Source organism: Balaenoptera physalus (genome assembly GCF_965194825.1).
Source record: "Balaenoptera physalus genome assembly, chromosome: 2".
Taxonomy (NCBI): Eukaryota; Metazoa; Chordata; class Mammalia; order Artiodactyla; family Balaenopteridae; genus Balaenoptera; species Balaenoptera physalus.
The window spans coordinates 101,069,787-101,096,129 of NC_138883.1; the positions used below are offsets into that span (position 1 = coordinate 101,069,787).

Consider the following 26,343-nt stretch of genomic DNA (forward strand, 5'->3'; position numbering starts at 1 on the left):
CATCTCCACAGGGGCCTTACTTTATTTAGGGTTCTTTTCAGTCAGGCATGAGAAGTGAGGCTCCACAAGTACTGTAAATCTTTACCCCAGCTCCAAAGGTCAAAGGGTTATCTGTGCTATGTAGTTTTAGAGTAGATGATTTTCTTTATTCTTTTCTTTCTTTCTTTCTCCTTTTTTTAAAAGAAAACAAAACATATGCATATGAAACACAGCAAGCTAATTTAGGTACTAAAAGATCCCTCTTCTATAGATGAACTGCTTTCTCAAGAAAACTACTAAATATCAACTTTTCAGGCATTTTACAAAGGGAAACCAGATGCAACCAGTTTCCCTCCCCACCACCATTGTCTCCTAGAAAACTTGCCACACAGCTGCTAAAGCAGTAAAACAACTTCAAACCCACAAAAGTGATGACCATTTAGGCAAATACATCAATTTCATTCTTGAAAAAAAAAAAAAACAACTTTGCTTTATCCTTTAAAAAAAAAAAAAAGAGTAGGTTTTTTTGTTCACAAATTATACCTCATTTACTAACAAGACAAATGTTTTTCAGAGCTTTTCACGTTTTAGAGCATTTTGAAAGGTAATGACTATTCAAGACTAAGAATATAAAAGTCCAGGAAAAACTATCAAAATTCTTTTCCCAATTATGTTTTTGGCTATGATATGGAAAGTTGAACCTTAATATCTTTTTAAAGATGGAGAAACATATTTAAGAAAACATAGGCATTTATTGTTGCCTTTCTTCTCTCTCACCAAAACAATCTTTTTAAAGTGGGAAGTAAAACTGTTGAGTGTAACATCCCATAGGGTGCCACTGATAACAATTCCGATACAGCACAAGAGTAAAAGGCATTTATTCTTTCAGGAGACACTGTCATTTTAATGCTTTTTGCAATCCTCTGAATTTAAGAGGCAGAAATGCAAATTTTAACAGTACTGCTATTACATTCAACTTTTTTTTTTACAAAAAAAAAGCTACAGAAAGGCTTTCATATACTGAAGAGGGCAAAATATCTTCTGTGATCTGCTGCAAGATACAATCTGGAATTTGCCAACTATATTGCTCCCATAATATAGCAGCAATGGTTTGTCTAATCCCTTTGCTTCTTTCTTAACCAAAATTCCTCTATCTTTTGCGGCAAGTAAAAGAAACTGATAAATGTTTAGAATTGCACCAAATTAAGAATATAAATATGACCTCATCTATATGGAAAGAATTTCAGTTTCCTAAGGTCTATGAAGATGATTAAACAAAAAAAGATAGCACTGAAAGTGACAACTCAGAAAATGAGAATGTTCAAAATTTCACATAGTAAGAGAAATTTCAATGAGATTTGTTGGATGTGCCCCACTTTCCTGAAAATGACCTAATGTCTTTCATTTTACAATTATGCTGACAATGGTTTCTTCTGCTCAAATCTTTGCAGCTAAGACAGAAAGATGCTGGGTCCCTTGCAGCAGGACAGCATCAGTGTGTAGGCTTAACTCCAAACTGCACACCAATGATTCACCATTTCAGATCTTCTGAAATTGAAACCATATACTAAGCTGCTAGAGACATCTCCACCAGAACACCAACCTTTCCAACTCAACATGGTCAAAACTGAACTTAATATCTCCCACTTTTCCAAACCTGGTCTTAACTCCTAACGCTCTACTCCAATTAAAGTATTGTCCACCCAGAGCTCTCGAGAACTGGTCCAACTTCTTCCTCACCTAATCATATTTACAAACAGCTAATAGTTACTGAGCACTTACTATGTACCAGTGCACCTTGTTGAGGGTTCTACATGTACTAGCACACTTAATCCTCAACATCCTGGACATTGTGCAAATTGAGGTTCCTGGAGGTGCAGTAACTTGACCAAGATCAAGTGTGTGGAGAGCTAGAATTCAAAGCCTGGCCATCTTATCTCAAAACCCTCAGTCTTCTATTTTAAATTTTAAAACTGACATTTTGGGGGTGTATGGTTCTATTTAACACATGCACAGATTTGTGTAACCACCACCACAATCAGGAAACAGAACAATTCCATCATATCAAGAAACTGCTGGTGCTGCCCCTCTGTAGTTAAATCCTACTCCCACCCCAATCCATGGCAATCACTCATCTGTTCTCCATCCCTATAGTTTTGACTTCTCAAGAATGTCACATAAATGGGGACTTCCCTGGTGGTCCAGTGGGTAAGACTCCACGCTCCCAATGCAGGGGACCTGGGTTTGATCCCTGGTCAGGGAACTAGGTCCCACATGCCTCAACTAAGAGTTCAAATGACACAACTAAAAGATCCCACACGTCTCAACTAAAGATCCCACATACCACCATGAAGATCGAAGATCTCACATGCAGTAACTAAGACCTGGCGCAGCCAAATAAATAAATATTTAAAAAAAATTGAGACCAGCCTCTTTCACTCAGCATAATGCCAATATTCATCAACAAACTATCGCAAGTAGCCATATAGTTCATTGCTTTTTATTGCTGAGGAGTAATTCAATGGTATGGGTATATCACAGTTTGTTTATCCACTCACCCACTGAAGGACAACTGTGGTTTCCTGTCTGGGGGACTGTGAATTGAGCTATACATTTTATGTATAGGTTTTTGTGTGAACATCAGTTCTCATTTTTCTACAGTAAACACGTAGGATGAGATTGCTGGGTCACATGGCACAGGCATGTTTAACTTCATAAGACAGCACTGAACGGTCTTCTAGAGTGGCTGTACCATTTTGCACTCCTACAATAATGCATAAGAGTTCCAGGTGTTCTGTATCCATGTCAGCACTTGTTATTGGCAGTTTTGACATTTAAAAAAATTTTAGTCATTCCAATACGTATGTAGTGGTATCTTATTGTAGTTAAAAATTTTTATTTTGCATTTTGGTAATGGCTAATGATGTTGAGCATCTTTTCATAGACCCCTTAGGTGTAATCCCTATATATGAAGGTCTCCCATTAGGCCCACATGTAATCAGTCAAGTTCTAAGAGTGAAAAACTTCACACCTGCCTTCTCTCCAATGAACTACTGTCTTAGCTTATACTTATTATTTTAGATTATTTCAACAACCATTTTATTGATTTCCTGTCTTCAGTAGCCCCCTCCCTCCCTGGCTCACGCTCACTGCATTCTCTAAACCTATCCTCTACAATATGGTTACCAGTTATCTGTCTGAACAAGCCATGTCATTTTCTCACTTAAAAACTTGATGGCTCTGCACTACTAACAAGATAAGACAAAGACTAACTGATTTATCAAGGTACACAGGGTCCTTAAAACATGGGACCTAGTTAACTCTATGGTTTTAGCTTCCGTAACTCCTACCCATAGCAACCCATGTTTTAGCCATAGCAAACCAATGAGGTTACCTCTTTTAATCTTTTTGTTTCTGTACATTTTAAGCTCCTATGATGGGAATGATTTTCCTCCATTTCTCTACTTGGCAATTGTTTAGCATACAGTAAAATTAGTCATTTATCCTCTGTGCTTTCAGAGTAGTCTGACTACACCTCAATTTTGTCTATCAGCACATTTTCCTATGAACACTGATAGGTCCTCCAGGCTGAACTTAAACACTTTGGAGGTAAGCATGCCATTTTACATTCAGGTTCCTTGTGCCCAATCCAGGGCCTGGTGAGTATGTGCATTCAATCAATATACGCTAATTTTTAAATTTTAAAAATAATGGCGAACACATACATAGGAACTTCTGAGAAAAATGTGTATTGTATCAACCCTAAAATTAGAAATTTTGCATTTCTAATTGGCACTATCTTCTAGGCAATGTCTTCATGAGGAGTTAGGAGAAGAAATCACAGAAGTCAAAACTGCATGTTGTGGGGATGGTTTCAATTTTGCAATTAATTTGCTGGTAATTAATTTACACTAATTTAACGGTAACTGCAGCCCATTATCAGTAATTTCTAAATGGAGCGCAACTGATCTGCAAGGCCAAAGAGCTTCTGTGTTATAAGCTTTCTAGTAGGGCCCAAGAGACCAGCCCCAGGAAAGCATAGGAGTCTCTTTATCTGAGGCCTACTGAGTTCCATAAAACACTGTACTCACTGTACTCACACAGTGCTAATGAGGGCTTTACAAACAGTGCTGTAGCTCTCAGAGCCCATCGTGAAGCGCAATGATAGCAGCTGAGTGGGTTGAAAAATATTCTCCTTTCGAGTGACTACTAAACGCTCCTGGCTTCATGCTGTCGATTCAAAGAACAGTTTGTGTTATGGGTTTATGGAATCCATGGCTATGTTTATTTCTTTGATCATTTAAAAACATAAAATTTAATTAATTTGGCACTATCACAGTTACCTAAAATGAGATGACCAAATTAAGAGTAATTAGGTTTTCTCAGGGGATAGAATATGTTATTAGATATATGACTGGATGCCTCCTGAGAGTTTACTCAACCAAAATGAAGGATAAATTAAAACACTTTAACTAACAGTTATAGAACTGGCTTAAAGGGAGGCATAAGCCAAAGGACCAAATACCTTTCCCTTATATGTTAAAATGGTAGGGGTTTTTTTTTCCAGATATGGGATCAATATTACCTAACACTCTGTAAATGATTTTTGAAGAGGGTCTGCACAGTGAAATTTCCAAATTTGCTGACCTGGTGGATATTATATTATACAATGATTATAATCCCCAAAAGTTGAGTATATAGCGATTTAAAACAACAGAATAAGCTGTTTTCTAAAGGAATTTTAATTTACCATTTGTGTAGATGGAAACTGCCATGTACAGTAGGGACTACAGCAAACTTGGAGTATAGACTTTTATAACATGTCTGAACCAGAAAGTAAAAAGAAAGTTCACAAAACCTCTTTCAGGGAGGAAGCAGTTCTGAGCTGCTTTTGTGTCTCATTTCTCTATATTATGTTCTACACACTGCAACAGAAAGATATTTCTAAACATAAATCTAATCAGGCCACTTGCTTGCTTAAAATCATTTAATGGCTTCACACTGCCCTTAGGACAAAGCCCAAATTCCCTCACGTGCCTTACCAGGTGCTGGCCTCTTGCAGGCCTCTCCAATTTCACTCTGGTCATAGTAACACTTAGTTCCTCCAGAACATGGTCTCCCTCACCGCCTGGCCATCCCACATAAATTTCAGCATTCCCTGAGTATTTCCTGGGTTCTGCCATTCCCTCTTTGTAGAGGCAGATTTACCCTGAAGCTATGAAGCTTAACTTTCAGAGCCCTTGACCTGCATGGGGTCTATTAAAGACACTGTACTACAGTGTATTTTTATATTATTTCAACTTATTTTATTATATATTATTTTATTTTATCAGGCTCCACATAACCTGTATCTGCCCCTGCCCCTGCCCCTTTGCCTGGCTAATGCTAATCTTCCTTTAGATCTCAACATAAATGTTATTTCTTCTTGAAAGCCATCCCCATTTTAGCCCTAAAATAGGTCAGAGACTCCTGCCAAGTGTCGTAACAGCAATCTGACATCTACTATCAAGGAGTTCATCACACCTTATTTTAATTGCTTATTTAATTATCATTCTTCCTCCTAAGTTCCCCAAATGCTATGATCATGCTTACATTAAATATGGCTGTGTTCTAATGTAGGGACTACCACATAGTGAGTTTGGTAAATGAGTATCAGTGGCAAACAGAATATAGAAACAAAGGGCCCAAACGAGAAGATTATACCTGAAAGCCTGTGATTCATCCACTCCTTGGATGTTTGGGAAGAAATGTACTGACTGAATGATGATACTCATGAAAGGCCATGTTTTTCTCCATGTGTAAGCTGAGAAGTATGGGGAAGTGTGACTAGAAACAAGATAAGCAGTAAGAAGTGCAGTAAACATGGACTAAAGAAAGGTTTAGTAGTAACAATAATTAAAAATTATAATTGGCCTGACAATTAAGAGAGTCAGAAATATGGGAACCTAGAAGGCACAATAACAAATTTCTGAAAGATTTCCAACAAGAATAACAAACTAGAGCTAAGAGTTATTAAGTTATAAAGAATTAACATTGGCTATTTAGGAAGAATATTACTAGGTCATCTAGACCAGTGTTTCCACTTTTATGTGCATACTAGTCACCTAGTAATTATATTAAAATGGAGACTCTGATTCAGTAGGTCTGGGGAAGGGACAGGGGGAGCCTGAAATTCAGCATTTAAGTAAAATTCTAGATTATGCTGCTGAGCCTGGGACCACACTTTAAAGAGCAAGGACTATAAAGTCTACATCTGGAATTGGCAAACCATGGTAATATGGTCTACTGTCTTTGGGTTACCTGCCAACTAAAAATGGTTTTTTATATTTTTGAGTGGTCAGAAAAAATTTTAAGCAATATTTTGTGACACGTCCAAATTATATGAAACTCAAATTTTAGTCTCCATAAATACAGTAAGGCTTTTTACTGGCACATAACCAACACCCATGCATTTATGAATTTTCTATGCTGCTCTGTGCTACAGTGGCAGTGGAAGAGACCATATGGCCCACTGTATTAGTCTGCTTAGGCTGCCATGACAAAACACCATAGACTGGATGGCTTAAACAACAGAAATTAACTTCTCACAGTTCTGGAGACTGGGAAGTCCAAGATCAAGGTCTGGCAGGAGTCCGTTTCTGGTAAGAGCTCTCTTCCTGGCTTGTAGACAGTCACCTTCTCCTTGCCTCATATGGTGGAGAGAGAGCTCTGGTATTTCTTCCTCTTCTTCTAAGGGCACCAGCCCTATTGGATTAGGGTCCCACCCTTATGACCTCATTTAACATTTGTCACTCTCTCAAAGGCTCTATCTTCAAATACAGTCACATTAGGGGTTAGGACTTCACCATATGAATTTAGTGGGAACATAAACATTCAGTTCATAAAGCCCACAAAGCCTAAAATATTTACTCTCTGGCTCATTACAGAAAAAATTTGCCTGGCCCTGGTCTAGACCCTTGTTTCTCAAAGTGAGCAGAAATGCAAAAATCTCAGGCTTCACCCAGACCTACTAAATTTTAACAAGGTCCCTGGGTAAATTCAAACACATATTAAAGCTCAAGAAGTAGTGGTTTCCATATCTAATGATCATGATAAGTTATATGGGAAAAAATTTTTTTTAAATACAGATTTTCAGACTCTACACTCGGAAGAGAACTATGTTATTGTAAAAACAACTACAACAGCTAACTAACATTTGTTGAGGACTTACAATGCAATTTACAATGCAATGTTAACCCTTATGTGTATGTCATTAAATCTTCCTAACATTCTAAAATAGCTATTATTATTATTATCCTTATTTAAAAGATTAGGCAAACAACGAGGATTTAATTTGTTAATAAGCTGTGGAGCTTGTAAGTTAAACCTAGGCAGCAGACATGAAGCTTAGTCAACTGATGTTTTTCTTTTAACTGTCAGTGCCACGTGCCTCCCATAATAAAGCATTGTAGATGACGCACCATGGGAATGACTGACACAATTTGGGGTCACAAGAGGATTCCCACAAGAGTTAAGACTTAAAAGCTGAGCAAGATTTTTTCCAGAGAGAAGAGATAGGTCTCTAATTTTGTCCAGAGAGCATCAAAAATATTTTAAAATGGAGGATTACCTTTCATCCTAGAAAAAGAATTTAAGGAAAGATAAACAGATGATTAACTGTAACTTTTGTATAGTTCTTACAGTTTCATCAACCTGCAAACATTCTGTCTTTAACTAGAGGTAGTTGCAAATTGGCAAATGAAAATCTTTTTTATTGTCTTAATGTAGCAGTACGTTTTTAGTAATGGGATTTTTTAGAAGTGGATGCTCCATTTCTTTTGAGGTATTGGTTTTTTAAGTATTTTTTTTTAATTTTAAGTATTAAGGTTCTAAAATGTGATTTGAATATCAATCATATTTGGCATTGTTGGATACTGCAGAGAAGGGAATTTTCAAAAATTTTTACTCTCTTGATAAATTAGGAATAAATAGTTCAGTATTCCCTAAAGTCTGTGTTTAAGTTTCAGCATGTTTTGTCTTGATAAAAGATTAAACACAACATAATAACCTAAAAGATATTTAACAGTGAAGGAAGTGAAATACAGTACTTTTCAAATGTTCCCTTTGTTATGTTATAATTTGTACTCACAGTCGATTTTATGGCCTACATAGTAGGTGGTTTCCAAAATCATTTCTTTAAGAAGTCTGCTGACTTCAGTTAAATGAACTTATTTTGTAATTATTTGAAAAGAATGAAAGAATGCAATCAGATACTGCTCAGAGCAACTTTTTCTACTAAAAGTAAAAATTACCTGTGGTAAAGCACAGGAAGAACTGAAGAGAGGCAAAAAATGTGACGTTATGTCCCCAAAGATCTTTCCTGTGGTAAATGACAGCAATAATGTTAATGGCATTTTTACACCAAGCCTAAAAAAGGTCTGCTAAATAAATGCAAAGTGATCTCACAGAAACCAGTGCTGCTTTATGAAGTCAAAGCTAATCTGGACAGAATGCTTAATGACATTTATGTTGTCGACTATACATTACTTCAGCATGGAAGACTCCTGGCATCTACAATGACATTTAAGCTGGTAGTCAGTATCAAAGCACCAGATTATCCGAAATGAATTTATAGGCTAAGTCAGCATGGAACTATACACTTGAAATTATTCACAATTAGGAAGATTTTGTTATAAAATATAGTGTATTTTTTACTCCATCTTATGTGAAATTTGCAGACCAACCACATAATAAGGATTTTCACCTGTAGCATGTTTCCAAAGATTTTCTGAGTGTTATCTAAGGCTTCCTTGTGTGAGAGGGGTGAGGGAAGACAGTCTCTGAAAAGACTTTGGCTTGCTTTAAAACGTGACTTCCATATTTTGTAAACTGAGTGATTCTAATTCTCTTCGAGACAAAATCGCTATTATAGTAAGGTTCACAATGATCCCTCTCTGCTCAAAGTGGTCTCGAAGTGGTCTCCTTTATGCCACAAAATCTTGTTCTGCCTCGACTAAAGGAAAGCTTACAACTGCCTCCAGCTATATCAATTTGTCTCACCAGTGCTAGTTCTCTGTTTTCTTTCTTGAGATATGTAGCCACACAACCAAATCCTATTCTACTACAGTGAAAGATAACACCCAGAAATCTAACTTAATTTTGCCATGCTTCTATACAAACTGGCTAAGGGACTCTAAAATTACATCATTAACCAGGGACTGTTTCTTCAAAAATTACATCATTAACCAGGGACTGTTTCTTCAGACTCCTACTCCCAGCAGAAACTGGGAGTTATAACTTTAGATTTCTCAAAAAAAGATCTGAGTTTTGAAGGTGTGATTTTAAATATTTTGGATCTTCACAATTGGTGCTAAATAGAATGCTCATTAATCATGCTCGCTGTGAAATTTAATAGCACAAATTCATTGACAAAAAAGAAGCTAAAGATTATCTAACATCAGTGTCCTAAATGCTAAACAACAGCACTATCTAAATAATCCCCCCCTTTTCACTCTATTCTACAGACAAAACAATTAAGAACAGTTTCTGACAATCAGCTTATGAAAACAGTCCTCTTGCAATTAGAAACTCTAACTTCAGAATTTGAAGCCTTCTGAAATAAACAGACCGAAAAAGGAGGAACAAATTATTTCAATCAGTCTATTATCAGGGAACACAAGTGTGCTATTAATTTTGCTTCAGTTTATTGTGTGATGAATGAAACAAACATTTAAAAATTCTATTTAAAACTGAACTAAACACTGAAAGTGCCAAGGAAAAAAAACTAAGTGAAAATCATTACTACGAAGATGCAAAATCTTGAAGAAAACCGCAAACCACAATTTAGAACAAATCACATAAACACTAAATCACAAGCCTAGTGCTTTTTATCCAACTCCCCCAAAGTAAACCACTTCCAATAAAATCAAACTGTATATATTAAAATCATTAAACTAAAACAAACGAGCAACATCAAAAATACTTCCACTGCTCTGCCAATATTTATATTATACTAATAAAGACACAAGAACCTTTTTTAGCCACTTTAAAAAACAAAACATTCTACATCTCAGGGAATAGAGCTTTGAGGGTTTACAGTAAAATATTCTAAAATAACTTTCATTACTAAGTACAATTAAATTTAGTTAATCAGAAATTTGGGAGAAAACTGGACAAGTGATTCAACTTAATCTTTTGGTTTAATCCTTGTTTTTAGCAGTGGTCACATCTGTTACATTTTTTTAATCCAGTGCTGTAATGCCTTACTTAAAAAAGAATTTAAAATGCTTGTTAAATGAAATGAAATATATGAGCTCATTCACCTATTTCTTTCTTTCAGAAACAAAGAACTGTAGGTATTACTAAGGAGACTGTGTCCCAATAACATACTTTTTTATTGAAAACTTCATTACCCAAAGTGGAAACGAAAAGGGCATCAGAAAGGGGATTAGTATGAAAATGAAATTTTGAGACATCAGCTTCCTACTCAAATTGACACTGAATCAGCAAACAAAAGCATTTAAATTTCATTTCCAAGCCCACTTAGTAAATCTAGTTCTGGTTAGAGTCTCTTTAATGTGCAAAAGCTCAGTAAAAGCAAGTATTCACCATGTAAGACACAGATAGGGTTCCCTTAACCTACTGCCCTCTAGACACATCACACTCTGTTAAACAGGCAGCTACCGCCAGATGCTCTCGCTAAAAATGGTCACAGATGGTCAGTTGTCCAGTTAATAGAACATACTGCTCTCCCAACAGCCAAAAGTAAGACGGAGAGGAGTGAGGGCTGTTAACACTTGCCTGCTTAGTGGGTTAAACCCATTCGCCTGCTGTAAGCTTGGCTAGGCCCCAAGAGTGACTTTCTAGAAAAGGAAGATGAGACCCTAGGGCTCTCAAGATTAGAAGGCATCTTGAAGGTGATCTAGTCAACAGCTGCACAGCGCTTGAATCCACACAACTGCATCCCTGCCAGTCAGCCTATCCAGCCCTGGACACGGCAACTCCAGGGGTATGGAACGGGCCTTCTAACAAGAAAGCCCTACGGCTGTGAGAGAGTACTCTGCAACCCTGCACTGCAATTACTCCAGCCACTCAGTCTGACTCCAGTCAGGAGACACGTGGCTATTTTAATAGACGGGGTATACTGACTATAACAAAATCATTTCCTACTTTTATGCACTATGAAATGATTTTAAATCCTTTGCAAATGGCATATGCAAAGGATTTTGTGACATAAAAACACAGGCAGTGAATATATGAGACTTATTTTTAAAACACAGGAAGAAATAAAGGTATACAGGATGGAAAGCTATTATTCAGAAATTACAAAAAATTTCAACAAAAATCAATGGATCGTCTTCATATATATATGCCATCTGTAGAAAAATTTTAAATTTTAAGGAATTGTTTTTAATTGGCTAAGTTTCAATAAAATGTTTCTCTAAACTTTTCACAAGCACAGGAGTCTTTTGTTTTTTTCTAATAAGTTATTCATCTGTTTAGAATAAGCTACCTATATGTTCAATAAGACTTGTCTAACAATCTACTGTTTTGTTATCTTCAATGTATGTATACTTCCTTATCAGTGAAGAAATAGGAGGTACTGAGTTTGATGTATGATTTTTCATCAAAAATTGTCTCAAATCCTGTTTCTTACTTGATACTGACTAAAATTTTCTTGATTAAATGACATGCATGTGGAAAGGGAGGGCACCCTGAGAAGGCATGGCTAGAAATAAATGCTGCTGAATGGCTGACAGTAGGTTGGGCTAACGTCATCTGAGTATCAATGGCTTAAGGAAGGTCACCCTGGAACATATGTAACTTCTCCTCGTCCTTTATAAAGCTGTGTGACAGGGATCAACTGTGAAACTTAACCTAATGCAGATTCAATTAAAATCCAACACAACAAGATTACAAGCAAAACGGCACCTGAAAAATTACGGCAAAGAACTGGAAGATGGGGTTCTGCGTCCCTGGGTCTGAAAACAGATTCCCACCACTGCTTCTTACTGCACAGGGATTTGGGTCTAATGCTGTTCTCACAGCTTGTGCCGTGAGGCCAGGGAAAAAAAATGAAGCAGTCCCCTGTGGGACCACCGTGCCTCTTCCCTTCCTGCACTCCAAAGGGCAGTCTGTTACAGGGAAAGCCAGAGTGCCTGTAAATTTCCATTATGTGCAGAAGGTGTGATAAAAATCCAGTAGGAATTTAGTTGATGCTGCTTTGTGCTTAAGGGTAAAAATCTACTCACAAGCAACAAATAGCTAAGTGTGCATTCTACACCTTGAGTATGTTTATACTCACGCATTTACTGTAGTTGTGTCTTTACTGTCTACTAAACATGTTTTCATCATGAAATCCTTTCACTGTGCAAAGAGAGGATGAATAGGGAATAAACGTGTCTTTCAGAATTCTGACGAACCCAAACACAAAATTAAGTGCTTTTTCTTTAGTGTTTCTGGGTTAGAACTACATAAAGTAAATATTTACAGTTACATGGGTCATATGTAAGAGCATTATTTTGTACGTAATTTACATACCTTTTACACATGCAAAATAATACACCTACCTGGCACTCTCAGGCAATTTCTAAGTTAAACTTAAATTATTGTGTATTATCTGATCATTTGGTGTGATATTCCTAATTTTACATTTCTATTCTACATCCACCACACAGTCACAAGACTTGATCAGGCTCTCACTCCACCAGAAGTGAACTTTAGAAAGAAAATCGATGCCCAAAGGTGGGGAGAAGATAGAAAGATTACCTGGTTATCTGACATTGTACCGATTCACTCACAATGGTGAGTCAAGGACCATTCACTGACTTAAGCAGTAGAATATGCACAATGATGTAGCAGGGTCAATTCTTTTCTTTTTACCATTAAGTCATTACTTCTGCCTTATATCCTATAACTTTTTTCCCAGTTGGTCAGGGAGGAAGGAAAAAAGGAAAAACACAGTACAGGTTCACTCACCTAAACCACTGAGAGTATAGAGAAGGTCACTGGTAGCTAAGAAAATGGGTCCATTCTCCTGCTGCCCTTCTTCTTTGTAGTACAGCTTGTAGCCCTGAATGGTTGCTGTGTCCTCAGCATCCTGCTGCCACTTTACAGAAATGGTGGTACAATTCAGAGGCTCCAAATGTAACTCTGGAGACTTAGGGGCTAGAAAAATTCACCAGATGTATAAGAAACTCGTAATGCACATGAAAACACAGGATAGTATATAGCTCTCTCTGTTTTAAACCAACAGTTGCATAAAAATTCAATTCCAACAATTTTACTTTACCTTAATATTAAAAATTCCACAATGATATCAAATCTTGAGACAGAATTAAAAATATAAAATACTACCTAAAAAACTAAGGTATATAAATAAGAACAAAATTACATGTGCTTTTTAAGTTTTTTCAAAGAAGCAATATGTGTTTCCTAATTTTGACTATCCAATATTCCCGTGTGATAGAACAGGCATTATTATTAATCAATTAACAAGAAAAAGCCCAGTCATGTTACATTCCACATTAGTAAAAGAGGAGGCGGGTCTGGAACTTCCTAGTATTACAGTTTTTCTATTAAACTGATGATTTAAAAAAAAAAATATGGCAATGATATTAATTAGGTCTCTATTAATATATAACTTCTGGTAATTCAATTTGATTTGGACCCATCTGTCTTTGAAGGATCTGCTAAGTAAGCAAAGAGTAACCAAAAGTTTTACACACTAATGAGCTCCATGCAAAAAGCAACTACTCAATAAAAAGTTTAAAATTTTTTTCAATTAAGCCCATGATCGATGGAATAACTTTAATTCATAAGACAAAATTTTAAAATATAAACATAAGTTAGATAAGAAAAAAAAAAAGAAAAATACTGTGTTATTCTTCCTCAGTAGTCAACATTTACCTTTCACACTTGTAGCTTTGGGTGTCCTGTGTGAGGTCCATACTGAAGACTCTCCCAGCCCCACTCTGGTGGCAGCAGTAATCCGCACCAGGTAGACACTATCAGGTTTCAGGCCCTCTAACAGGTGCTCATGAGTGGTCCCCGGGAGCTCCAGAACTTGGATGGAGTTGTCAGTACTCAGGCGGAAGGACAGGCGGTAGAGGACCACCTGGCCCCGCCGATACTTGGCTGGGATTGGTAGCCAGGAGACGAGAATATCGGTGGGACTTCGACTTGTCAAACTAATTTCAGGAGGTCTCAGGGGAACTAGTCATACAAGAAAACAGGTTGCTTATAAATATTTAGAATCAAAATTGTCAACTAGCACACCAGTTTTTATTGAAGTATCTTAACAGCAACACATCACATAATAAAGGAGAGAGAGATACTTTCAGCCCTAGCTGAGGTTTCCAGTCAAGCAGAGTACAAACCAGAAAAAGGAAGGAAAAAATAATGAGGGAGGATCCGATACAGAGAACCAAAGAAAGCAAGGTTTTCACTGTTGTTGTTGTGACCGTTCTGATGTTGTTTGGGATTAATATGAGCTTACTTAATATGAGAATACTTCTCAGTAACCCTACCAAAATGCCTTAAAACAAGGAAGAGAGAATTACACAAGAATGGAGAAGCTTAGGACACCAGGGTTATAACCTGACAAATAATCTGAAGTGTTTAATAAGAGTTGTATCTTAAAAATTAGTGTGGGGTCTTCCCTGGTGGCTCAGTGGTTGAGAATCTGCCTGCCAATGCAGGGGACACGGGTTCGAGCCCTGGTCTGGGAAGATTCCACATGCCACGGAGCAACTGGGCCCGTGAGCCACAACTACTGAGCCTGCGCGTCTGGAGCCTGTGCTCCGCAACAAGAGAGGCCGCGATGGTGAGAGGCCCGCGCACTGCGATGAAGAGTGGTCCCCACTTGCCACAATTAGAGAAAGCCCTCGCAGAGAAACGAAGACCCAACACAGTCATAAATAAATAAATAAATAAATAAAAGAACGTGAATTTCTAAAAAAAAAAAAAAAAAAAGATTATTTAAAAAAAAAAATTAGTGTGAATTTTGTATTCCTAATTATAATATATGGTGCTTAATATGAAAACAATGTTTTCCCTGTAAATAATTCGAATACAACAGGCAGTCCAGGAAAATGAGCCAAGTATACTGGAAGGCAGTCTAGTATTAAGAGCTAAGATGGGTTCTGGAGTTAGTCTCTGTGTAACTGAATCCCTGTTATATCAATTACTACTGTGTGTGATCTTGGCCAAATTAATTTCTCTGTGTCTAGGTTTCTTCATATACAACATGGGGATGAAAAGAACAGCTTCTTCTACAGGCTTTCCTACCTCACGTAACGGCAATTATTTGTCCAACTGCTCAAGACAAACACCTTGGTGTCACCCCTGACTCCCCCATACACTCTCCACGTTCAATTCTATGACTCTACTACTCACACGGCCACCTCCTTGGTCCCTGCACCGTCTCCCTTAGCCTGTTTTGTTGCAATAGCCTCCTGACAGATTTCCCTGCCTCTGCCCTCTTCTTCACCATCTAGTCTCTAACACATTTGCTGTTAAATTGCAAGTCGGATCTTGTCACTCTTCTGCTCAAAATAGCTCCCATTTCACTCACAGTAAAAGCCAGAGTCCTCATGATGGATTCATACAAAGCCCTACCTGCTTATATGGTTGGCTCCTCATTCATTCTGTGCCTCATCTCCTGCTGCTTTCTGCTTCTTCCCTCCAGTCCAACCATGCTTGTGCTTCAGGCCCTTAGCAATTTCCATGTATGTCCTTTCCTAGAATTCACGTCCCCCAGCCATCTGCCTAGCCAGCTCCCTCATTTTCATTTCCTTCAGGTCTTCAAATGTCACCTATTACATGAGGTATCTCCGTCTAAAGCCTTACCCCTTTCCCTGCTTTTTTCCGCTTCTCCTCAACACTTATTACTATCTAACAGAGCATATCATTGACTGTTTATCTTATTTATTGTTCCTCTGTCCTTCTCCCACAATAGAAAGTAAGCTCCACAAGGTATGGGACAATTTTTTGTCTCTTTCATTCACTACTAAATACTGAATAACACATAGCAGGTACTCAATAAATATTTGTTGAATGAATGAAATAATAGGTAGGAAAGGGAAAACCAATCAAGCATTTCTGAGTCCTTTATGTGTATGAACTCATGAATTCTCACAAAAACCCAGTGAAGAAAGTGCCATTATCATTTCTACCTTATAGCTGAGGAAACTGAGGTACAAAGAGGTCAAATCACTTACCCAAGGTCACACAGCTTGTTAAGTGAAGAAGTAGATCTAGAGCCTATTTTCTTACCCCCTACACCCTACTACCTCTTATATAACAATGGTTCTTCTATCATAGGGTTATGTAGGGATTAAAGGAGATAATGGAGGGAACGTTTTTAGAACAGGCAGTGGTAAACACTCCAAAAGTGTTAGCTGTATCTGATGTGCACACTAGGAGACCCACACATCTCAGTCTGAGAAGTACAGGCTGAGGAAATGGGGGAATACTGATGCAGAAAATTGAAAAGCAGTGTCAGAAGTCTCTATGTTATCCAGAAAACAAAATGAAACTTAATTAAACAAAAAAGTTGCAGAATAAGCAAAGGTTTAAAAGGAGAAAAACTTTGAGATCACAACTTAACTGGAATTGGCAAGCTTTAACCAGTAGCTTGCTATGGTAAGACACATTTTCTTGAAGGGTATGGGGGAATACATCTCATATACCAAATAAACCCAAAACAACTACAAGAAACACCAGCCTGTGTTTCACCTGAGATATGCATGTCAGAGGTTGTTAAATGTAATTAGGTAACCAGAGAGGTCATGGTTCACTCTAAAATGGAACAGACTCTTAAACGAAAACTGAAATGTGGAATTCAGCATCCAGATCAATGACAATTTTTTCATTTAGTAAAAGTCTGAATTTATAAACATTTACACAAGTAGTAGTATAGAGATATAATAGATTTGGGACCAAATGGACAAAGAAAAAGACTTGAGAATCATTTATATGAAAATGTTTTGAAAACTAAAGGTGGACCATTTCTTGAGGATGCAAAAACATTTGTAAAGGAAGAACAGTATAATTAAGTATATGTTAAACAATCCCCCTTTCACACTGCAGAGTACAAAAATGGGCCATGGAGAGGCCCTGAAGAGAGAGATGAAGAGTCAGAGGAGAAGAATCAGTTCTCCAGGACTATTTTAATGGCTAGAATTTCCCACCGTTATAAGAGTATATGGAGGCCTGCCCTCAAAAGGACAGCAGCTCAATTTCCAACCCCAGGTAACAAACTGAACAGGCAATACTTTCCTGCTTATGCAGAATAAGTACAATGTATCTAAAAATAAACTAACTGCTATCTGATTCTATAAGAATTTTTTTAACTGACAAGTACTAAACTTCTTGAACTCCCAGTTTCAGAAGTCCAATGCCTCTAACCTCCAGTCATTACATACACTCAATATGTAACTGTCATTATATTTATTCCCGCCTAGAGAATCTCACATTTTGTTCTCCTCAGTAAAGAAAAGAAAACAAACCAAAAACCCTGCAACTCATTTACAATTTAAACCAGGAACTTGAAGAAATACAAGGACAATTTTGTTATTAAAATTTGTATTACGAATTATAAATGAAAGTGCTCTTCATCATGTTACTGCCAAAAACTGAGAGTAAGATTTGAAATGGTAAATTAGCCTGCTGGTTATCACATTTGTTTTTGTTTTTAAACCAAAACCAGGATATTTTCTCTGAGTTAGAACACGTATTCATTGAAAGCGATAAAGCATATTACTACTGTTCATGCTGAGATGACGTAGAGTCACGTTTTCTTACCATCCTCTAAAGTGTTCTGTGTCACGTGGTCGGACATCTGGCTGGCTCCCATTGGCATATAAGCCACAATGTAGAAACTATAATTGCTGGCAGGTTCCAAGTCATCAATAAGATAATGAGTTGTGTCATTTCCGATGACTACTTGATACTCTTCATTGTTTAAACCTAGGTTAAGGAATCAGTGTCTAAAAATCATGAATATTCAAAATAAAATTAACAAGACCATTACCATTTTCTTCCACTATGAAACACTGGTCCTTGGATCTCTCTGTTATCTTTTGTGACCCTTTAAAAAATGTGAATAGGAAGGTTTTTATTTTCTAAAAGTAACCATGTCTTGTTACAAATTACTAGTTTGAATTTTTCCTGAATAAATCAAACTGAAAACAATTAATCTTCTCTAAACATCATTTAACATCTAGTCAAAACCCACAGCAGAGACAATGTACAGCAGTAACACAACAGAGTTTAACGCTACAGAGTACTGTAGTTTATTAACAGTGTAAATTTTACTTGCTTAAACTCATGGTTTCCTTTTTCTTTTAAACAGAAATGGAGAGACAGTAGGGAATGTAATGGCTCTACTCTTTATAAAAACAAACCAAACCAAAAGTTGTCCTGCAAAAGATCTCATTCTGCCCCTAGAGATTCTATTAAATTTGACTGACACAAGTTGTTCTTTTACTTACGTTGAAAGCAAAAGAACTGGGAGGCACAGAATGTGCTTCAAAATGTTTTGTTCCACAATGAGGTTTTTTTTTCCCCCCCCAAGAGAGGAAAAAAATTCTCAGCAATTCTTAATAAAATATGCATGGCAAGGTATAGAAGAGGATTTGTCTTTGTGGGATTTAATTCCTACAGAGTAAACTTGTAAAGTGGAACAAGAGCACTGGCAGCTACTGTGCTTTGTGAACAATTCACAGCAAATGCACGTCAACTTAATCAAAACTCTCTAAGGATGGAGCCCCTTCTCTCCACACTGGATTTATAAACAAAACAGAAGGCAAACTCCACTATTAAGTTTTCCCACATTTCTGAATTAACTTGATAGCATTTTAATTAGACAAGATTACAGGCATTTCACAACAGACTAGCTAATGGTTCGTTAATTAGGAACCGCATAGTACGATTTCTGACCTACCAAACAAGGTCCTTGAGTTCGAATTAAAAAGCCTTGTTCTGCCTTTGAATAGACCACTGAGCCGCATGTGGAGGGCTCTAATGAAACAACCATAATAGCGAACAAGAGTGGCCTCCACCAAAACCAGCATTCCTTTTACCTTCTTAAATCATTAAAAAGGGAATTAACATACTCCAACATGCTCAGTTAACAGACTTTCATTCTTCTTGCTACCATGACCCCTGATTTAAATTCAAAATACTCCTTTTCAAAATACTACTTCAAAGTACAAAAAACAAACAACAACAAACCACCTGTTTCTACAGACAATTTTATTATATCACCACTCTTTGGGTATCTGAATTTGTTTGGAATGTCTATCACATAAAAAGTAGGCTGTTTTGTATACAACTAGAATCTGTAAACCTCTGCCATTGTTTCCATGAGAAATCAATAGTGAAATCTCTAGGATTTATAACTAGTTTTTCCTTTTCCTCTAAATTTTTGCCAAAAGAAAATATGAGGATAAAAAAGATTCCAGAAATGGAACTGGATAAAAATTTTAAGAAAGATTTGATATCTACTTTTATATAATAAATGAGATATCAATAAAGAGTATCCTGCTCAATTTTTAGAGAGTTCTATGAGATTTCAGAAAATAATCAAAATATATAAAATCATATTACAGGGAATCTGAAAATGTTTACTTTCCCCTTTAAAAATAACATGCTATAGTGACTACAGTTCACCTTATTATTTTATTAAGCAGTTACACCATTGTTCCTATGTAACTGCACACTTAAATTGATATATTTAAGTCCTAGGTAAGGAATTTACATCTCGGCTGAAACGAAATTCATAAGTACACCACTCTGTAACTTATAGCAAGCAGAGATGGTACTTTTTTCTAAACAGAAAATCTTAAACTATACTTATATACATAAAGTATAAAACAATACAAAATTTAACAAAAAAATTTATACACAGGTGATATAGTAATTACTTTATTAAAAGAGGTAAATGCCACAGAACTTCAAAAACCTTTTGTGGATTATGTGAGACATCATTTATATTGAAAACAAATCCCTGACAGTAAATAGCACATAAAAATAAATAGTCCTCAAATTGCTTACCTTCTGCTTTCATATAGTGCACAGAATAAGCGATGACTTTGTCTGAATTATAAAGTGGCCTCTCCCAAGCTAAAAGGATGGCTGAACTTGACATGGTTTCAGCATGCACGTTATACGGAGCACTGGGTCTGTCTTCTGACATTACTACAGTCAGTCTGGCTCTAGATAAAATAGATCCTTGGCTGTTCTCAGCCATGCACTGATAAATAGCATCATCTTCAGGAATAATCTGGTTAATTACCAATTTACTGAGGAAAGAAAACAATTATTTCAATGAAAATTCTAAGGATGACATAAAAATAAAGTTAAGCTATTACTAAGTGCACTCTTAATTTTAAAAAACAAGTTATTAAGAACAAAAGACTGTGTGACCAGCCCTACTAAAAAAATCTATATGAATTGCTTAAAATTACTCTTATTTTCTGAGTCTATATAAATAAGTACTTGTGATATCCAAATCCTGTTTGCTTTAGGTGACAGCTTAATCTCTTTTTTAAAATTTGGCTTTTATTAAGAAAGTATATTAATCTTTAGTAGCATCTAATTTCTGTAACATTGCAATGTTACATAAAATTCAGGTCAACAAAAATGTTCAAAAGTTTTGTTCAACATACAAGAGTGATACAAGAAGATTCATATTTATACTAATAAAAATGAGTTCTTAAAATCATTAAGTTTGAACTGTGGAGGAACTCTTAGAGACTTAATTATTTCCTTCTAAATTCCTCACTTTATGGAACAAGGAACTGAGACTCCAAAGGGTTAACATGCTTGCTAATAACTTAGCTGGTGGCTTACCAGGATCAGAACCCAGGTCTGGGGAACTGTTCCAACCTTCATTTCATTATAATCTACCACTTCCGTGATCCACAATATAAAATACAAAAGGATTTTTGACATGCTGATATTACAGTCTTAAGTTAATTTCTTATTGATTTTACTTCAGTTTAAGATACCAGGATAATTTAGGTATTTGATATTATAACTATAACCGTTTCACATAAGAATTACTAAAGCCATTATATCTTATCTAAAATAGTAGCAAAGTGACTTAGCCCACCTGTTGTACATTTTAATTCTACCATTTGAATGTATCTTCCTTCCGTTTTTCAACCATGACATTTTGGGTGAGGGGATTCCTTCTGCCTGACATACAAATCGAGCAGTACCAGCTCGAGGCCTCGTTAAACTTTCTGGCCATTCGACAAATGAAGGAGGAGCTATTTTTAAAGAAAAAAGAAAATATTTTTGTGGTGCAAACAGGAATGATATAGAGTCAAGGAAGAGTACAGCAAGTGACGCAAGTCCCATCCCTGAAAATATTTGACATTCTGAGCTTCCTGTCTACACTCTACATCTATCTATCTCTCCAGATGCCTTTTCTCTGCATTGCTCAGTTAATGTCCACTTTCCCCAGGCTTTCCCCATTGACACCATCTATATAAACACACTAAAAATATGTGTGCCATAATCCTAACTTAACCAAGCCCAATATACAGCTACTTGTGAATGCATGGAGACAACAGATTAAAATCTTAGACTGGTCAATGGGTATATGAATTTGTAGGTGGGTGAGAAGGAAATAAAAAGGAAGCTTAAATTAACTAAGAAGGACCATAATGTTATAAAAGCAAACAGGATGGTAACTTCAGAGTGATTCTAGTTATATTTTAACATAGGGCTTTAAGTTCCTCTTAAAATTCATCACTGGTTTACAATTTCATATCAATGCTACAAAATTCAAGAAAAGTGCAAGTAAGCTATGAGATAAAACAGCAAATGTTAAAACGTAAGATTCTCCTGATTGCAGAAGGAAAGAAAACATACCTAATACAGTTAAAGTTGCCATGGCAACTGTAAAGTTGCGTGTGCCCGGGGTAGTGGCCCGACAAACATATACTCCAGCGTGTTGCAGCCTGATGTCAGATATCATGAGATTACCATTTCCAAGTACCCGAGTATTGAAGACATCAATGGACTTGTGATCTATTTCAAAGAGAACACTTCAGTTAAAACAATGTAACATGTGATCTAAAATTTGTCAAAAGATCACTATCCAAACAATCATTATCATAAAAAGTCTAAAATTTTCTATGCTAAAACTTTTCCTCTACACGCTGAAATACCAGAAAGATAAAAGCCACATAATTGCCAAACGTGTGTTGTATATAAAATAAACATGTTATCAGTTTCACCGGTATGAACAAAGTTGAAGGAAAAAGACTTTTTTTTTTTCCCCTAAGACTTACCAAGACGGCTCCAAGAAATGATTGGTTTGGGATTTCCTGTGGCCGCACATTCTAAAACAACAGTCTGATGAAGAGACGTTGTTATGTTCTGTGGACCTGCTATAATGGTTGGTGTGTGGAAGGATTTAGACTCCTTACCTTTGAGATGGAAAAGGCAGGATATAAGAAAAAATTATAAATAAGATACAATGAATGAAATGAGTTAAAATATCTATTCTGAAGTTTTTCACTTTTTTCTTTTTTTAAAACAACTTTATTGAGATATAACTCACCCATTTGAAGTGTATAATTCAATGGTTTTTAGTACTTTCAGAGTTATACAACTATTACCATAATCAATTTTAAAACATTTTCATCACCCCAAAAAGAAACTCCATCCCATCAGCAGTCACTCCCCAATCTCCTCTCCCCATAGCCTGACAACTACTTTGTGTCTCTGGATTTGCCTATTCCAGACATTTCATAAAAAAGGAACCATACATTATATGGTCTTTTGGGACTGGCTTTTCACTTAGCATAATGTTCAAGGTTGATCTAAGCTGTAGCATGTACCAGTACTTCATTTCTTTTTATTGAATAATAATAATAGATTAATACTTAATTAAATGGATAAGACACATTTTATTTATCCATTCATTGGTTGATGGACACTTAGGTTGTTTCCATATCATCCACTTTTAATTGAGGTTCAAACACTGACTCAATGCTTTCACTAATCTTGTTAGGAATTTATGTGACAGTGGGGAAAACAAAGAAGTGTGAGAGTGCTTTTGTCTTTATGCTTCATACCAAGAAGCTAACAGATACCACCTAAAATTAAAACATGGCATTAAAAATTTAATTTCAGTCTCAATGTTTCTTTGAAAAAATTTTTAGTCTTAAAGGATCTTTTAGGAAGTAATATCTCTTGTGAAGAGTAAACACTCATGTGAAGTTCAACAATGTCTTTTGGTCTGGTTTTCTTCCACTACATTCAAGTAAATTTAATTATTAAAAAATAAAAAACTAGCATCTATGTATAATTCCATTTTAATAAAATAAATATTTCTTTCTTCATATTCATCTCTCAAGCTAGTTTCCCTTCTAACTATATTTATGAATGGCAAAATATATGAAATTATGTTCACTTAATGTTAACAGTGATAATCTCTGGATATGGAACTAGGGACATTTTAAAAATATATCTTTGTACTTTTTACACTGTTTAATGTAAAAAAAATTATTTTACTTTTATAGACATTACTCTCTAAAATAAAACATGCATCATTTCTACAAATGTAAATTATAATTTTTCTTAAAACAACAAACAGAAAAACCCAAACTGGAAACAAATGTATTTTTATTGACAATGGACAATTTTAGTGGAAATAGATGATTATTCTTCTTCTTTGAGCTTTTCTGTATTTTATATTTTAAAAACAAAAATGAAGTATTTACAAAACAAAAATTCAATCTTTCTTAAAGATGTTGACATTAACATATAAAACAAGTTAGTTTGAGAAGAAGGTTGCTTAAATAGATAAAAATGATCATTTTCCAAATAGATTACAATAAAATTTAAATGTAATTAAAGTACTACTTTATGGCATACTATTATAGCCAGAGAAGGCAAATTAATAGCTGGGCCAATTAAAAACTGAAACATCAACTTATGTGTGGTACCTGGAATCACTGTGAGCGAGGCCTCCATACTTATACGTCTGTGGGCTACAGTAGCAGCAACACAACGGTAATTTCCAGCATCCTTTTGGTCAACATCATAGATCTGCAATACTCCTGTTGGTAGTGCAGTTACCCTGTCATGAGAGGAAAGAAGATTAAACTCTCTGTAGTAGATTTTATATTTTATCTTAACATATATTCTATGATAAGAATTCATATACTCAACCTTTTAAAAATGCCAGATGCAATAATACTTTAAAGACTTTTAAAAATATTAGCTTGATCAATTGTTTTCATTTGGGTTACTACAACTCTCTAAAACATAAGTAATTATGCTGTATCTCAGCAGTCCTCAACCTTTTTGGCACCAAGGACCGGTTTTGTGGAAGACAATTTTTTCCCCAGCCCCCCCAGGGATGATTCGAGCGTGTTACATTTATTGTGTGCTTTATTTCTATTATTATTATTACATTGTAATATATAATTAAATAATTATACAACACACCATAATGCAGAATCAGTGGGAGCCCTGAGCTTGTTTTCCTGCAACTAGATGGTCCCATCTGGGGACGGTGGGAGACAGTGACACCTGAAGTGTGTTGCTTATGTCCTGTCCAGTCTGTAAGACGCAACTTAATTGTCACTTGCCACTGATAGGGTTCTGATATGAGTCTGCAAGCAACTGGTTTATTATGGTCTCTGTCAAACCTCTCTGCTAATGATCATCTGTATTTGCAGCCGCTCCCGAGTGCCAGCATCACCGCCTCAGCTCCACCTCAGATCATCAGGTATTAGGTTCTCATAAGGAACGTGCAACCTAGATCCCTCACATGTGCAGTTCACAGCAGGGTTTGTGCTCCTATGGGAATCTAATGCTGCTCAGGAGGCGGAGCTCAGGCGGTAATGTGAGCGATGGGGAGTGGCTGTAAATACAGATGAAGCTTTGCTGCTCGCCTGCTGCTCACCTCCTGCTGTGCAGCCCGGTTCCTAACAGGCCACGGGCAGGTAACGGTCCATGGCCCAGGGGTTGAGGACCCCCGCTGTATGTGATTTGTGAAATCTATCAGTGTGATTTTACACAGAATCTCACTTCACATTATAGCTTACATTTAGCTAACTGGTGGTCTAGAGTTTAGTATGATATTTTTTCAAATACCTGATTTTTTGCCTATTAATATCTATGTATTCTCCAAGATATATCTGAATGTAAGTTTTTTTTTTAAGCTCTTCCTTGAGTAACTTTGTCCATCTTAGTTCTACCATTTCAGCAAATGATTTTTGCCTCCTAAGGAATATTGCTACTCATCAGGATTGGAATCAAACTTTTGAAGTTGCTGCCAAGTTGACCCCTAAACTCTGACCACCTTCAGAGCACTAGGTGTGTGTATGCGCATGTGTGTGCGTGTGTGTGTGTGTAATGTAGAGGGGGCTGGTAGGCAGAAGGCAGAGATGGAAGTGGGCAACCACCACTGCATATATGGGAGACCCTTACACCAGCACTACTATCCCCTGCAGTAAAAGTGTAATTCAGTTTCCTAAATCCTTGGGCTGCCATCCAGGTACTCAGGTGGTCCCATGATTGGAAAAGATGTTTGAGGAAAGGAACAAAGCACTAAGGTAGAGTATCTGAATTCTGATCTGAACCAAAAAACCAGGAACTATGCCCCATGTACCAGAGACTGATGATCTAATTCTTTGCCTAAGTTTGAAATGTCTTTAAGAAATTGGATATTGTTATCATAAACGAAAATAAGCTCCACAGTGGTCTTTCCCCATATACAGTTTTATGATGAAGTCCTTGTCATTCCTGTATCATATTCAAAGACAAAAGCTGTATTTACCTGTCCATAGTTACAGGTAGAGTTGTCCGATTTAATTCCCATGTTATGACTGCAGGAGGGTTTGATGAAATCTTGCATGTAAATCTAGCAACTCCACCTTCTTGGACCTCAGTAGAAATGGGCTGAACTTCAAATGCAGAAATAGCTATAAGGTAAAGTTTGTCAAATTCAGAATAAGTACATGCACTATCATATTATACTTGGAAATAACATTATGCTAGATATTATTTATCAAACTTGAACTCCTGCCCAGACATAAGGCCAACTCAACTTAACAAGCACAAAGAGAAATTAAGGAATAATTTTAGAAATACCACTGGGCAGTTGTCCAGCTAAAGGAGTTTGGTCTTTCCCAAAATGAAATTCTCAAGAAACTTAGATCTATTTCAGAAAAAAATTAATATAACTGAAACAAAAATAAGCAATTACCAATGGTATATAATGATATACTAAGCTGTGTAGTACAAATCTCAAACACTATTGTATTTCAGAGGAGAGGGAAATCAATAAAGACAGATTAGTCAGGTAAAAACCTTTTACAGGGATTGGTTGTGAATTGAGTTTTGAAGAACCCT

General features: G+C 36.3%; 1 protein-coding gene and 1 long non-coding RNA gene across 3 annotated transcripts in view; one reads left to right on the plus strand and one right to left on the minus strand.

Moving 5' to 3' along the window:
- Positions 1-14,901, plus strand: part of LOC309654371 — a 350,754-nt gene extending 335,853 nt beyond the window's left edge. Inside the window, exon 2 of the long non-coding RNA XR_014260197.1 lies at positions 14,772-14,901. This is a non-coding gene — a long non-coding RNA (uncharacterized lncRNA). The remainder of the gene's footprint in view (positions 1-14,771) is intronic.
- Positions 1-26,343, minus strand: part of PRTG (protogenin) — a 130,265-nt gene that overhangs the window by 46,573 nt on the left and 57,349 nt on the right. For both annotated transcript variants that reach the window (XM_082445088.1, XM_082445087.1), the window contains 9 exons: positions 25,769-25,913; positions 23,928-24,061; positions 22,266-22,403; positions 21,844-22,002; positions 21,077-21,236; positions 20,017-20,264; positions 17,764-17,928; positions 13,867-14,172; positions 12,937-13,125 (listed from right to left, as the gene is read on the minus strand). In XM_082445088.1, the coding sequence (XP_082301214.1) occupies positions 12,937-13,125; positions 13,867-14,172; positions 17,764-17,928; positions 20,017-20,264; positions 21,077-21,236; positions 21,844-22,002; positions 22,266-22,403; positions 23,928-24,061; positions 25,769-25,913 (1,644 nt within the window). The remainder of the gene's footprint in view (positions 1-12,936; positions 13,126-13,866; positions 14,173-17,763; positions 17,929-20,016; positions 20,265-21,076; positions 21,237-21,843; positions 22,003-22,265; positions 22,404-23,927; positions 24,062-25,768; positions 25,914-26,343) is intronic.